Here is a 15552-nt window from a genome sequence, read left to right as displayed (position 1 = left end):
ACAAAAAAAACTGAAATATTAACTAGTCATACAGGTTTAGAACAACATGAGAGTCAGTAAATGGTGTCAATTTTCATTTCTGGTTTAACTACCCCTTTATCTATTAACATGTTGGACTACGTTTGACAACCAGAAAGGGTCCAAATACTTAAAAGTTGTATCATTTAAAACAATGGTTCTGGTTCGCAACCTTTTTGACTTGAAGGCTCCTCTGTTGTCAAACAAAATATTCAAAGGCTCCTCATATGACAAAACTTTTTATTAACAGAAACTTGGAGTGACAATACATTAACCCCAATTATTTTGTGCTTCCTCAAGTTTTAAGAACTATATGCTCTTTAATAAAACAATAGTTTTGAAATTTGTTTAGATCTTGATTTTATGTGTTTTTAGCATTTTAATTAGGTTTGATACCTTTTAATACAACAATTTAAATAAGTCACCCTGCGGCCCCTTATAAGTTGCTGAGGGCCCCTGGTCGTTCAGGAACCGGTATCGAAGTCAAGGTATCGGTATCGATATCGAAAAATTTTGAACGATACCCAGCCCTACCTGGTAGAGATCTACTGATTTAAAACCTTTAACAAGTCGGCTCCGATGGCCTTGTGGGCAGCGCGCTGACATGTAGCGCCTTTGCGCTTCGGGCGTCCCGAGTTCGAGTCCTGGCTCGTGGACCTTTCCCGATCCCACCCCCCTCTTTCTCTCACCAACTTCGCTTCCTGTCGACCTACTGTCCTATCTAAATAAAAGGCATAAAACGCCAAAAAAAAATTTTTTGTTAAATGTTTTGCATTTGCAAAGGTGTGTTTGGAGTTCTTTAAAGTAAATACCATTTGATTTTGATATTTCCTAATGCAGTGACAGTCATACATTTTTACAGTGAATATTTTTGGGGGCCACTGTACCTGTAACTCAAGTAAAAAAAAAAAAGCACATTCACTTATATTTGCCATGGTTTGAATGGTAAGTTAGATCATTTACAGCTACAGAAGATTCTGGATGGGGGTTGTAGTTCATAATACCACTCTTATCAATTCTGGCTTCCTTTTTTACACCTCCACTGGTTAAACAAACACATGGAACACAAAGGACATTCATGCAGCCAAGTAAACGCATACTGAACATGAAGCTTGCTTTGTTCTGGCTCTGAAGGGTATTTGGCCATTTAATCCTAAGCATTTTACACTGAGCACACATTCATCCATCTTTCTTGTCACCTTACAGGAGGCACCAGGCTTACCCTTTCTGCTCGTAGTTGATCTATTATCTTAACAGTGCTCCTTGTGATGTAATTTCCTCCAACAGAAGTTCTCTTGTGATTATGTAACTCACCATCTCAGTTTTGATGTTTTCCATGCAGGGCACATGTGATATGCTTTTACAGAACAGCTTTGTAGCCCTGACAAAAATCCTTATAGCCTAGGTCATGAGAGGAACAGAGGCTTTGCATATAGAATGTAACTTTGGCTCAATTGTGTACTTAACATGCAAAAAATCTCTCACTTCCTCCAACTTTCAGAGGTTCACAAAAGTGCAGATGGCACAGAGCTTACAAAAGCACAAGGGCTCAAGAAAGTATTTGCAGCCAATTATTGCTCAAATCTTTTCTGGAAAACAACCCTTAGTCCTGCAGAATAAGGACATGGCTAGCACAAATATGTAATAACAAGGCTTCTTGACACAGGAGTTTAAAAGCATTCTAATCAGATCAAAGACTTTGTAATTTCATAAATCCTGTCCTGGCTTTGGCTCAAAAATCCAAGACCATTGCACATACAGTGAAACTGAAGATATTATGATGAACTATGAACTATTATGATCTGTGTTTTTATTTGTCTCAACAGCAGTTATAATTCAAGTTAGTGTGTTCAAAAGGTTTCACATGTGAGCCTAAACAGACAAGTAAAACATTTTTAAGGTAAAAACATTTATTAAATTATTGTTTAATAAATATCATTACACTGTCACGCCACAATTTTACTAAATTTTTCTGGCTTTTGTTCACCCCACACGACTTTGTTTTTCTGGACATGTTTTAAGGAATAATGTGTTAATGATAAATTAATAAAAAGGAATTAATAATAAAAGATTATGCCAAACTATTTTATTTGCTTTTCAAAAATATAGGCATGTTCTTGAAATTATTCTTTTTTCTTTATTATATCATCATCACTCTAACATTGTTGATTTAATAGCCTTCAAAAAAATTATTGTATTAAAATATATTTGAATTGAGAAACTAAAATTATGCTCATCATAGAAGATGTGTTGTATGCGTGAATAGCATTTTAATGTTATAAAAAAATATATATATATATACACACACATATATATATATATATATATATATATAGATAGATAGATAGATAGATTCAGACTAAAAATGACATTGACCATCATTGACAATTATCAACGGCAATATAGAAACTGCAGCTTAATAAAACGAGAGGAAGCTTTTCAGCAATTGTCAAGATCTCAAATATGACGCCTGAGTGGGCCAACAGGCAAAAACACAGACAGACTGATCTTGGCCTGAGAGTATAACAGCAGTAATTACACAGTTGTGAAAGTAAGACTGATAACAGAAAGGATAACCGGGGGAGATCAAGCCTCTGTATGTGTGCCTGTCTGTGCGTGAGGATGCTCAATATCACAATTGTGAAAATGAGTCACTAAATGAGCTTTGAAAACCCTTTCTCGCCAACATGAAGCTTTAATATCCTTCCCATTATCATGCTCAGCCCCCTAGAGAGAACACACAGGATCTGACCTCTGCACTCAACCTCCTGTCCTTCACACAGTCTTATAGCCTGAGATGTTAATGGCACTTTCACATTCAAAAATCATGCAACACAATTCATGTTAATTCTGTAGTTTTCGATTCAGCTCAAATCCTCATGGAACAAATCAAACAACCACCTCATTTTTGGAAACAATTTCAAAGTGAACTACAACTGTGCTTACTACATTGCAACTATACCAGACTTGTGCATACAGGGAATTTGGCAGTTGCAGGAAAGACAACATCTTTTACATTTGTATCTGGTCATTAAGCATTAGATTGCTTGACAAAACTGTAGTTGGGGGAAGGGTTCTGACCAAGGCCACTTTGACAATCTATTGTCCAGAATCTGTAAAGCATTGAAAGAAGTCCCATTACCCAAAGGTCTACTGAATGGGCAATTAGCATGTCTTCTAACACTGACATTTCAGCCTCATTACCATCAGCCGTCCTAAAGAACACCACTAACTAGCAAACTTTCAAAACACATTTCAGCAATCATCTCCCATCACAACACTAAACCAACTAGCAATTCCATTAGAATGGCACATCCATTCTCTAAACCACTCGTCTCCCCTAAGGTTGTGGGGTAGAAGGGCAAAATAAAAATACATTTTAATAATGTCAGATCTAAAGGCTTGCAAGTGCATTGGAAGGGTTTTGAAAGTATAACAGTTATGCATGTGAAAATCACATGGAAACAGATTTCTCACAGATGCTTCTGAACCAAAACACTCTGCTTTTCAGAACAGCACACATATGGTATGTGAAGTTATGTCACCATCATCTAGGTGAATCCTGTTATTTAATGAAGAATGGAAATCAGCAGCTGTGAGCTGTGAATAACTAAAGACTGCAAGTTACAAGACTATAGCAGCAACTATAGTGCTTTAAGAGCACTGGAATGTTTCACTGCTTCTATCAATCCAACATTTTCAAAAGTCGAGAGCCTGTTTTCTCTTTCTCCAGTATCGCTCAGGGGTGTGTTTCCAATGCTGTCTCATTAGAAAATGTAACTATTTTATGAGATGGCAATTCCATATGAATTTGTACGATGTAATTCATATGGAAACATTAATTTTTTTTTTTTAGAAAAAAAAAACGTAAGAATGGTCTACCCCTAAATAGCAGTGGGACATAAGCAGATAAGAAAATATACAAATGACATTGTAAGATTTTTATGAATTAGTTACCCATTCACCAAAATGTTAAATATAGTTAGTATCGCCATTGCCCGTATAACAACAGAACTTTCTGCTTAACTACTACAGAATAAAGCATAGGCCTAATTGGAGAAATTAGCAAATTAGTTCCCAAAACTGTATTAACTCTGTCGCACATCTGTTGTTTAAACCATGACACGTAACTGCCATTAATGACGTCACACAGGTGGTGTAACAATAACTTCAGCTCATTAATTAGTTCCAAATCAAATTCATGTTATTGCTCCAAATAGCAACGTGGACTACTATTATTATTCTCCTTTCTTTTGCTTTTTTTATTTACACGTTTCAATATCATGACATACAATTAACTTCTAACCACAGGTCGAAGGCTGTAGCTGGTTTCGGGAAACACAGAATTGCCTACGACCAATTCACAGCCATGCAGCAGTCATCACCACAGAACTCCTGCCTGTGAATGAAATGGTCTAATTTCACCTGCAGGTAGAAAATCAATTACAAGTAAATAAGGTACAAAATTCCAGCCAAGGGAAACAATAATCAGCCTAAACTAATGAGAAAATTATTATTTTATGAGGCGGCATTATGAAATGAAATAGTCAAATGTGATTCATACATAAACATGATCTTTAGAAAAAAAGGAAAAAAAAGTAAGCATGAAGGTCCACCCCTAACACTAACGATCAGTGTAAGCAGATTGTAAGGAAATGTATGAATGAAATTGTGCAAATTCTTATAAATTAGCCACCAATTTGTCAAAATGTAAATGATATGAACTCCCATGAAACTGTGTTATAAGCAGCATAATCATGTTGTCAAATCAAACTGTTAAGACTATTAGTGATATACAAAATATATTTTGTTATAAGATAAATTACTGATTTCAGTAAAATTATATTTTATTGTAATAAATTACTGTTGAATTTAGTAAAATCCTTACAGTTGTTGACAGGAAACTAATGGATAACCACACTTTCTCAAATAACCTGAAAAAGTTTCACTTCTTATTCATTCAGAGACCCTGTAGAATACAAACAACACACTTCCCTGACATTAAATTACCATGGCGAAAACGGTTTCCGGCAAAATACTACGAATATTAAAAAGATTGCTAATTAAACTGGAGCAACCCGACAAGTGCCACCACTGCCACCTAATTCAAAGAAATGAACCAAAATGACAGACATACACCGACGCTTCTTATACGGTTTAAACTTCAAAAGAGTCTCCATAATAATTTCTTAATTTGCTTTATTAAATGTAGCAGCTATGGCATTTTACCAGAAACTCTGGTTACCCTAGGGAAATGTTGCAGTTGAGGGTTCAGACAGTGTTCTAGTTAACCTTTACACATGATACGGGAAAGTTGTTTGTATTTTAAATCCCGCATTCGTCCATTAAGCGGTTGCTGTAGGTTTTAAAGGATTAATGACCCCGCCGAGGAGTTTCTTTGATCCGGACTCACCTGAGACACGAGCGGGATGAGTGTTTGCTCCACCGAGCGAGTTTGGATCTCCAGCCCGCAATCAAAGTTCCCACCGCCGCACGGAGACGAAGCCATTCCCGCCGATCCGACCCCCACGAGCGCTCACCACAACACTGAGTTTGCGAGGAGTCTCTCAATGCTGCAAGCGCGTTTGGTTTAGTTTAAAAGATCCCTCCGTCTGTTCTCCACTATATTCCCCACGCACTCGCTTCTGAGTAAAGGACTGTTCATGTACATGCAATATACCAAACTACAACCACAGGACTCACTGCTGCAGCCACTGGCAGACTGCGCGCAAGCGGCACAATATGAGGGACAGTGTCTGTCTCACTAAACTTTTCATTTTGAATTTCTGTTTATTACTGTTTTTGCCCTTTTCACTTTTACCTTAATATTTTGTCTTTCTTTTTCAATTATTCATGTTATTATAGACATTAGGTTTGTAGCTCTTAGAGCACATCTGTTAGTTTTATCTAGTGTAGCCTACTCAAAAGTGGACAATTAATAATAATATTAAATCATTAATAATATTAAAATGACAACATTATAATAATATTAAAATTATTAAATTTGACAAAACTTAAATGTATTGATTTGTTTTACTTGCTAAAAATAAATGTATTTACCACAAAAAAAATTGATGAACATATCTTTTGACATCCCTAGTTGTGCTACTTTTATTGTAGTACTTTTATATGTATTATTATTTACTACATAAATATTATATTATATTATGACTATTATATTATATTATATTATATTAAAATAGAATATAAAAATTGTGATTGTAAATGTAATTTTTTTTAATGTTCTCATTAAAAAAATTATAAATAAATAAATATTTTTAAATACCTGAAATTTGCTAAAAATAGAAAAGTTTTTTTCCAATAAAATCTAATGACCTTTGCACAACCTGGCAACATTTTTAAAAAATTCAGCCCAATGTTCATTGCACACAAAAGTTGCAAAAGGTTTGGTAATAAATGTGCAGTTATTTGTCGGCCCAATACAGCACATTTAACTGAAATCACTGAGAGCAGTTTGAATTGAGGGCTGCAGGGTTTCGCTGCCTAGCAAAAGTTTTTTGTAACACGATGTACATGCTGCAAATGTTATGATTTGAATTTTTAATCCCATAACTAAGGTGCATAATGTAATTCCACACATCTCACACCAGCTCAACAACCGCTGCTGTGCATTTCAGTGGTGCTGCTGAAGCAACAATAGTCCATTTATTAAATGCTAATTGAAGTTACTAATCTCATCACAAATGCAGACTGTGCCCCAAATGTCTCAGCCTGTGATTTTCTCAGTCTCTTTAGAATGAAATGAGGCGATTCACGTTGCTCAACGGTTTGCAATGAGCTGTAAACCTCTTCTGCCAGCTTCTAAAATGTTATGCTTGGGATGGACATCTTGTTTGAAGCGGGACGGTCTGTTCACAAAAGCTGTGAAAGCCTATAGTATATCATTAATGGTGTTCAGATTGTTAGAAAGTGATTCCTCCTGAGATTTCATCAATTGAGTTAGCACTGACCTACTTCTCAGGAGATTACCGCCAAAGTTACTTCAGGTATATGAAAGGTTATTTAAAGGGATAGTTCTCCCTTAAGAATTCTTTGAAATTCTGTCTCCTGTGGAACACAAAAGAAAATTTTTTGAAGAATGTTTAGACTTTTTTAGCTCCATCTTTAAATAATGTATGCCTCTAACCATACATGTTCCTGAAATGTGTGAACTGAGCTGTTAGTGTAATGTTCTTGAAGAAGTAACCAGCTTTGTTTAAGTGTACGGCAGTAATTTAAGCTTCCAGGGATGTGTGTTTCCTCTGAGTCATGAGTATCAGGTGACATGAGAACACTTCCTCAAACCAGAGCAGCTGGAGCAGTGGTCAAATAAACTCCACTACTGAACCACACAGGGACTGTGGGCCTCAAATGTGGTTAGTTGTTATCCAGTAAAAGTACAGAGGTCTACCACTTTGCACACTGTAGGCCAAAAAGCTGACAACAATGTCAAATGTTTCCTCCAGTGGTGCTTACAGTGTATGACTTTATTTCTTCTGCAGAACATTTTGAAGGACGTTGGTAACAAAAGAGTTTCAATTCCCATTCTACATGGACAGAAATTACAATTGAAGTCAAAGGAAAGCAAAATTGCTCGGTTACCAAGATTCTTCACAATATCTTCATTTATCAAACAGTTTTGGAACAACATGAGGGTGAGTAAAAGATGACAGCATTTTAATTTTTGGGTGGACTATGCCTTTAAAGTCACATGTAGGCAGCCAAAATGTGATCTAATCATGCTTTCTTAAAGACTTTGTATATTACTGCAATACTGATGTGCACTATTGCACTATGCACTATACTGCACTAGGAAAGTTGCACTATGAACAATTTCTTGTGTAAAAAAGATCAAAAGCCTATTATTGAGCAAGTAAATAAAGAAATCACTGTAAAACTGTGTTCTTGCCTTCCCCCTATTCAATATGCTAAGCCTGCAATAATGCTTTAAATGATTGTGCAGTTGGTTGCATCTTTATGAAAAGGGTCTACAATATTCGTCCTTGCATGTTTATGTCATCCATGGCCATTGATATGGGGAGACACCTGGATCTATAACGTGCCTTTAATGTCTTAAAATTTGAAGGGTATTAATTTTTTCAATGTTAAAATATTTTCTCCTATCACATTTTAATATTCAGAGACTGGCTCTGTGGCACAAGACTGACCAACCAACAGCAGATTAAGGAAGCGTTCGGGAAAACTGTCTGAAAGCAGTCACTTTTTTGCTATTTTGTTTGGCGATGTTAGTAGCACAGAAATTGAAAAAAGAAAAAATGTAGGGTGAGAGACTTAGTTCTATGATTGGTTGTTGATTGAATGGAGGCGGATCTGAATGCAAGTTTGCAGTCAATTGCGTGGACTATGCCTTTAAAGTCACATGTAGGCAGCCAAAATGTGATCTAATCATGCTTTCTTAAAGACTTTGTATATTACTGCAATACTGATGTGCACTATTGCACTATGCACTATACTGCACTAGGAAAGTTGCACTATGAACAATTTCTTGTGTAAAAAAGATCAAAAGCCTATTATTGAGCAAGTAAATAAAGAAATCACTGTAAAACTGTGTTCTTGCCTTCCCCCTATTCAATATGCTAAGCCTGCAATAATGCTTTAAATGATTGTGCAGTTGGTTGCATCTTTATGAAAAGGGTCTACAATATTCGTCCTTGCATGTTTATGTCATCCATGGCCATTGATATGGGGAGACACCTGGATCTATAACGTGCCTTTAATGTCTTAAAATTTGAAGGGTATTAATTTTTTCAATGTTAAAATATTTTCTCCTATCACATTTTAATATTCAGAGACTGGCTCTGTGGCACAAGACTGACCAACCAACAGCAGATTAAGGAAGCGTTCGGGAAAACTGTCTGAAAGCAGTCACTTTTTTGCTATTTTGTTTGGCGATGTTAGTAGCACAGAAATTGAAAAAAGAAAAAATGTAGGGTGAGAGACTTAGTTCTATGATTGGTTGTTGGATCTGAATGCAAGTTTGCAGTCAATTGCAAAAAAGGGGTGGGGTTTAAGTGGACTAAATTATCAGCATTACCAGAGAGAAGTCTGTCATATCACCATCATCAACTTACAAAAAACAAAAAAACATGGATCAATATCAAGCATTTTTAAAACAGACATGGTGAATTTACATTCGATGCAGACTTTAAAATCTCTCCCCTCATCAGAAACCAGACATTTGCTCATGGCTGCAGGCAGCTACTGTACTTGAGCTTGCATCCTCAGTAGAACAGACTGCTTTTTTCTGCACTTCCTTCACTCTTTTTAGAAATGCTGACAGCATTTTCTCCCATCTGAGTTCCCTGTGTTGCTCAGCGGCACAAGACGAGGCAATGTACAGAATGTAGACATCATAAATGAAGGGACTTAGGACAGAGAAAGGAAAGTGCCAAGTGAGCACATTCATCACCCTGGAAACATGGATCTGCATTCTAGCAGAGCGTCAGATCCAAAGTGAATCTCTAAGCCCTTCTTTACCCCTTAATCAAACTGATTACAATACCCGTCATTTGTGAGTCATTGCTAGCAGACAATCTGATATTCACAAACTTAAGTGAATGTAAATTACTTACTGCACTAGAGAAAATCCAACCCAGTGAGCGTTTTGACTAATGTTGGTTAATACAAATGTCTTAAGGCCTTTTCAGTCTGGAGGATGAGTGAATCGCCTCCTCAGCAGTGTCAGCATAAAGCCCTCATTTAACCCTCAGGCAGCAGAAAAAAAGCTTGCTACTAGTAAGCTCTTGTTTTGTTACACATTTCTAATGAGACATAATCATCAATGAAAACCCACACTTACAGACTTAAGCCTACTATCTGTGTTTACATTGGAAATTTGTTAGCATCTTAGCTAACAAATGTGTCCACAGACGTTAGCTAAATATGACAAAACCTCCCTGTGGTGGTTTAAAAATGATTCATAAATGATTAATTGATAAAACAACGTTTTTTTTTCAAAACACTCCTTCTGTTAGGAGTGATATAGATTTACATAAAAACAACAGAAGTCTATGGTATGTCCTCATTTAGATGGTGAGGTTACATTTACCATCATTCAGAGAATTTCCATGAGCAAAATTCAGTAATTTCAATAGAAATCCATACGATCGAGAATTTCATGTGAGGGCCAAAAGGTTCAAAATGCAGATTTGGCAATGATTCAAGTTCGTAACACAGGTTAATTTGTCATATTGACCAAAAGAAAGCTGCTTGGTTTGAAAGTGACTTGTAAGCTGTGCTTCACATACTGTTACACTATTGACAATAGACTTTTTTGCCCACAAATTTTGTGAAGATTTGACCGATCAGGTTTTGCCTACATTGTACCAAATGTCCCCACAGAGATAGTAGCATCTAAAATCACCTACATTGTGCAAATGAATGGCTTAATAAACATACTAAATAATTGATGGAAATCATCCTTTAGGGGTAGCTACCTCTAGAGAAGACAAATCATTAGCTCAGTATACAAAAACAATAGATGTCTGTGGAAAGTCCCCATCATCACAGTAAAACAAATGTATGTTTGGGTATGTGTGTGTGGTCCTGGTAAACCCTACATTAGGGGGACAAAAACATTTTGATCCCCATGAGGAAACAAACTTATAAATCATACAGAATGAAGTTTTTTGAGAATGTAAAAATGCAGAAAATTCCTGTGAGGGGTATAGGTTTAGGTGTAGGATGATAGAAAATACAGTTTGTACAGTATAAAAAACTACCCCCCAGTCGCTGTTACCTGGGGCTCAGATATCTCTCACACATACACACACAAAAACAGGTGTATGTGTGTGTGTGCGTGCGTGCGTGCTTGCGTGCGTGTGTGTGTGTGCGTGCGTGTGTGTGTGCGTGTGTGTGTGTGTGTGCACGAATGCAGGTGTGAGTGTGTATTTCCATGTATGTATGGAGTTTGACCTCACATACTTGCTCACCCATCTATGTGGGCCATAAAGATAATTACAATACTGTCTCTAAAGCAGGAGAAATAATTTGGTTTTGCTACAAAGGAGGAAAATGAGGGACAGGTAACTGATTTCTATACTTATGACAGGTTTATGATGCAGAATGATCATTTTAAGTCCAGAATATTGTGAAACAAAAAGAACATTTATATTCTATTCCATTGTAAATTCCACTGTAAAATGCTTCACACCAGGTTGCGCAAGCTTGTATTTCAATCATGTCTGGAAGAAATATGATGAACTGAAGATAACCTTTTGACCCCCAGAGGTTGAATTTATTTTAGCCTTTTGCACTTTGAATCATAACCAACAAGAATACATACATATTAAAATGTATTTATTCATATTAATATTCATACTACTGATGAAAATTAAATAATAAAATCTAAATATTGTTCATATTATATTTATAAATACTTATCATATTATACAATTGAAAATGAAAATGAATACAAATGAATTCTTTTAAAGGGAATATTTATTTATTTATTTATTTATTTTCTTAGATCTTAGATCTAGGCCTCTATCCTTTTAGCTTTAGAAGATCTTTGAAGGTTCTTTATCTGTTGCCAATTTCCCTCTTCGGTTTTAATCATTTATAAATCTCTACGTTCTCACGGGGATTATACGAATGTTCTTCATAATCCTTATTGAATTAAACAATTTCTCTGCGAGTTCCTCATTTCTGAATCCAAGAAATGTTTGTGACACAGAGCGGAGAGTGGTTTACACTTATAACGTTTGATAAGATAGAGTCAGAGCACTAATAATTCATGACTCCAGATCAGTTGTCGCCTGGCCTGCTCTCATTAATCTCAAAGTCTCAAATGTCTCAAAGGTTCAGAAGCAACCATAGATTATTGTTCATGATTTTGTCAAACAGTCAGCGGGAAACTATTTCTGACAAAACTGTCACAGAGCCTTTGCAATCGATGCCTGGCAGCCCTTTTTGGATCGGCCCGTGTCTGACAGAAGAGCTCAGTTCAGACAGGAAGTGATACGCGTGGTGATGGTGCTTTACATCTGGTCAGTAAATGAAAGTGCAATCAAACTAATTATTTTACACATCTAAGGTTCTGCATAAACAGAGTCATTTATTATAGCACCTTGTAAAATGTAAAGTAATGTTACTTTGTAAAATAGGATGTGACAGGTTTATTGCTCAACTGTAGGATCTTCATAACCAGAGGGCTCAGTGATAATCTTCTTTTCCTTTCAAGTGTTTAACGCACGTCTGCACCAAAGAGAATTTCAAGACAGACAGATACTAGCATGATATGAAGGTTTCAAATCACAACAGGCTTTGCAACATAAAGCTTTAGTGTCTTGTGTGCTTTATATTACGGTATTTGCTTTATTGTTTATGGAGTCATTTCTATACTTCAGGGTTTGTTGGTAATATGACAGAATGTTAAACCAGGTTATGAAAACACATGCATCACATCAAATGCCGGCAGGCTATGTAACATTCTCATGTTGTTATTCCTTAAGTGCACTTGATGTTATTGACTATCTAATAGCGCATTTATAAAGCTTTTGCAGTGATATTTCTGAATTTATTGTACTTGTGTACAATCACAGAATCACTGGTCACTGCTTAGTTAATTATATATCTAGCTCCATCTACTGGTGATGGAGTGCTATGACTGTAAATGTCTCTGCACCTGAAAATGAAAATTTTGCTGAAATTGTACTCACCCTCAGGACATCCAAGATGTAGATGAGTGCATCGGAACAAGATTTGCAAAAATTTAGCATTACGTTACTGGCTCACCAATGGATCCTCTGCAGTGAATGGGTGCCGTCAGAATGAGAGTCCAAACAGCTGATAAAAACATCACAATAATCCAATAACTCCTGTGTGCTGCGTGCTAAACAAATCTATCTCATTAAGACATTTTAACTTCAAACTGTTGCTTCCAGTTAAAAAGCTAAAATGCTTATCCTCTGTTCCATTCGATGTTGGTTCTTTTTATAAGAGCAGAAATCAGAAAATAATGTATAGAATATGGATTTACTGTAAATTTGGTGACTAAGTAAGTACTTTTTTAAATTTACATTTTACATTTAGTCATTTAGCAGACGCTTTTATCCGAAGCTACTTACAAAGTACTTAATAAATTAATTTTATCTAAAAAAATTAATTAACTAAATAAATGTATTTATTAAGTAACTAAATAAATGTATTTAATTATAAATAACTAAATAAATGTATCTAAATAAATAAATAAATTATCTAAATTAAATTTAAATTTAGATAAACAATGTCTATAATGTGCTATATTGCAAAATTGTCTAGTAGTGCCACATGGTGTCACTGCTGTCCTGTTTTGAGTCACATTAAGAAATTAAGGTTGAGTTGATGACAGTGTTTTGTGACAGTGTTTCTGTACATACAGATACACACAAAAATGTGTTTGAAAAATATGTTTAAAATCGCATACTCACAAGAATCGGTTCTTATCAGTAGCCTAATAATAGCTGTAATAATAGCTGTGGAGTGGGTTGCTTCATGTTGAGGTCACATGGCCAGCCAAATACTCCTGACTTTCACACCTTCGCTTGTGGAATAAATTAATCACGTCAGACTAATTATGTAGGGCAGTAGTGGATTTCTACATTGACATTTGTAACAGAAAACGTTTCCTTGTGTGATACTGCACCAACGCCACTAGTTCTCGTTATATGTTTGAGGATATCACTGGTCAACGAAACAATGTAAACACATAATTACTGAGTGCACATTTAAAAAGTTGATGATTTTACGTTTACGTTTACGATTATATTAATCGTTATAATTTTTTCCTCAATAACATTCTGTAGGCTACACATAAGTATGACTAACGATAACAAACTGGTCTTAGATTTGAATAACCAAAAGTGGCTTAGCAACAAGTGCAGATACAGATGCTGCTGTGTTAATACCCTGCTGTAATTACCGTTTTTTAATAATCCGTGTTGCTGAAAACAGGCATAATTTATTTTCTTTACTGGTGCATTCAATCTAGTAGCTAAATTGCATGCGTCATTACAGTTTATGCAACTAATTTGATTTACAGTCCATTCTCCTGAAAAATTGTTTAGTGTAGACCAATGTAGCATCCTGACTAACATTTTACTCATGCTCGGTTTAATTTTTATTGTATGTATGTGCAGTCCTATGTTTTGCGAACAGGATTCTGGCATTTTGATAAATTAGCAGATCTCAAAGGGAAATGGCTGTTTGTGGAAAGCATCAGAGATGGAAAATTTTTCAGAATCCATTTATCCCGTGTAAAAATAGAGCCAGTCCAATGTCTTGTGTGCATGCTTCCGGTTATGTGACAGCATTGCCAGTTGGGAAATAAGTAATATGAAGGTTTATGTGGAAACATGTCTCTGAAACGTCCAAAGTAAAGTTTTACATGGCTCGCTGCCTTAAGGTTATTTCATAACAGCCTTTCATTCGTGCTTTCTTTGAAGATGACAGGATTTCCTTTCTTTTTTTCAGTGTAATTGGATAATTTACTGAAATGTGGTAATGTCGACCTTCATGGAGGTAAATCAGCACTCTTATCACAGCAGGTCATTGATTATTTACAATATGCATTTTACAGACTCTCGTATTAAAATGAATTAGGCTATGGCACATCTGTTAGTTTCATATCTTGTTCTTCTATCATAACTACTGATCGAATACCAAAATAGTTAATCATAGACTTTTATGTCACCAGCGGCAAACACAATGTTTAGAGGATCATGTTTATACCAAACAACCTAGACTGAGCCAAATGCATACACATACAGGAAGTGAACACCACGGTCCATCTAACCTCGCATCTATAAAAAAACATGCACATCTACAACGCAATTCATAATTAGACAGACAAATAATTACCTTTTCTGGCCCTGAAGTTTCAGATCCCATCAAGTTTCTGTTCTTTAAAATATCATATGTCAAGAAAGTTGACTCCAGGTAAAATGTTATATACTGATCACCATAATACCATCTAATTATTTACTATGGTGTACTGTAAATTAAGCATATTAACTACAGTCAAGCCAAATTTTATTCAGATACCTTCAACGTTTCTCACATTATATCACAGTTTATTCGCTATAGTTTAGAAAATGGTAATAAAATATGACAAGAACTTAGACTTAAACTGTCAGAACAAATTCAGCTTGATAATGTCAGATAACTTTGATAGAAAGGTATATAATGGATTACAATCAACCAAAAATTATTCAGCTGTTAAATTTAATTACACAATTAGATAATACCAATTTAGGTCAACCACTTACCAAGCAATGCTTAATTTTGTTCATTCTGAGTGTAAAAAGGTTGCATTAGCAAATAAAGAAAAAACACTTAAGCAAAACATGGTCAGGTCAAAGTGTCTGAATATTTTTTTATCTCAAATTTTTCTGGTAGTCCACTGTATGAAGAATTTTTGGGTGTAATATGTCACAGTTCACTTTATTTCGCTATCCTCTCTTACATTTTTGAACTATAGTGTCCTGCACCCACTAGTAAAAAAATAATCTGAATAATTTTTGGTTTGACTGTATA

General features: G+C 35.5%; 1 protein-coding gene across 1 annotated transcript in view; it reads right to left on the bottom strand.

Annotated features, from left to right (window-relative positions):
* LOC107724361 (alpha-catulin-like) overlaps window positions 1–5731 on the bottom strand; it is a 68310-nt gene extending 62579 nt beyond the window's left edge. Inside the window, exon 1 of the mRNA XM_016533267.1 lies at window positions 5432–5731. Within this exon, the coding sequence (XP_016388753.1) occupies window positions 5432–5527 (96 nt within the window). The 5' untranslated portion in view covers window positions 5528–5731. The remainder of the gene's footprint in view (window positions 1–5431) is intronic.
* Between the last annotated feature and the right edge of the window lie 9821 nt (window positions 5732–15552).

Source organism: Sinocyclocheilus rhinocerous, unplaced genomic scaffold (assembly GCF_001515625.1).
Source record: "Sinocyclocheilus rhinocerous isolate Xijiao unplaced genomic scaffold, SAMN03320098_v1.1 scaffold574, whole genome shotgun sequence".
Classification (NCBI taxonomy): Eukaryota; Metazoa; Chordata; class Actinopteri; order Cypriniformes; family Cyprinidae; genus Sinocyclocheilus; species Sinocyclocheilus rhinocerous.
The sequence above is the reverse complement of the archived record's forward strand: the minus strand, read 5'-3'. Positions and strand labels throughout refer to the sequence as shown.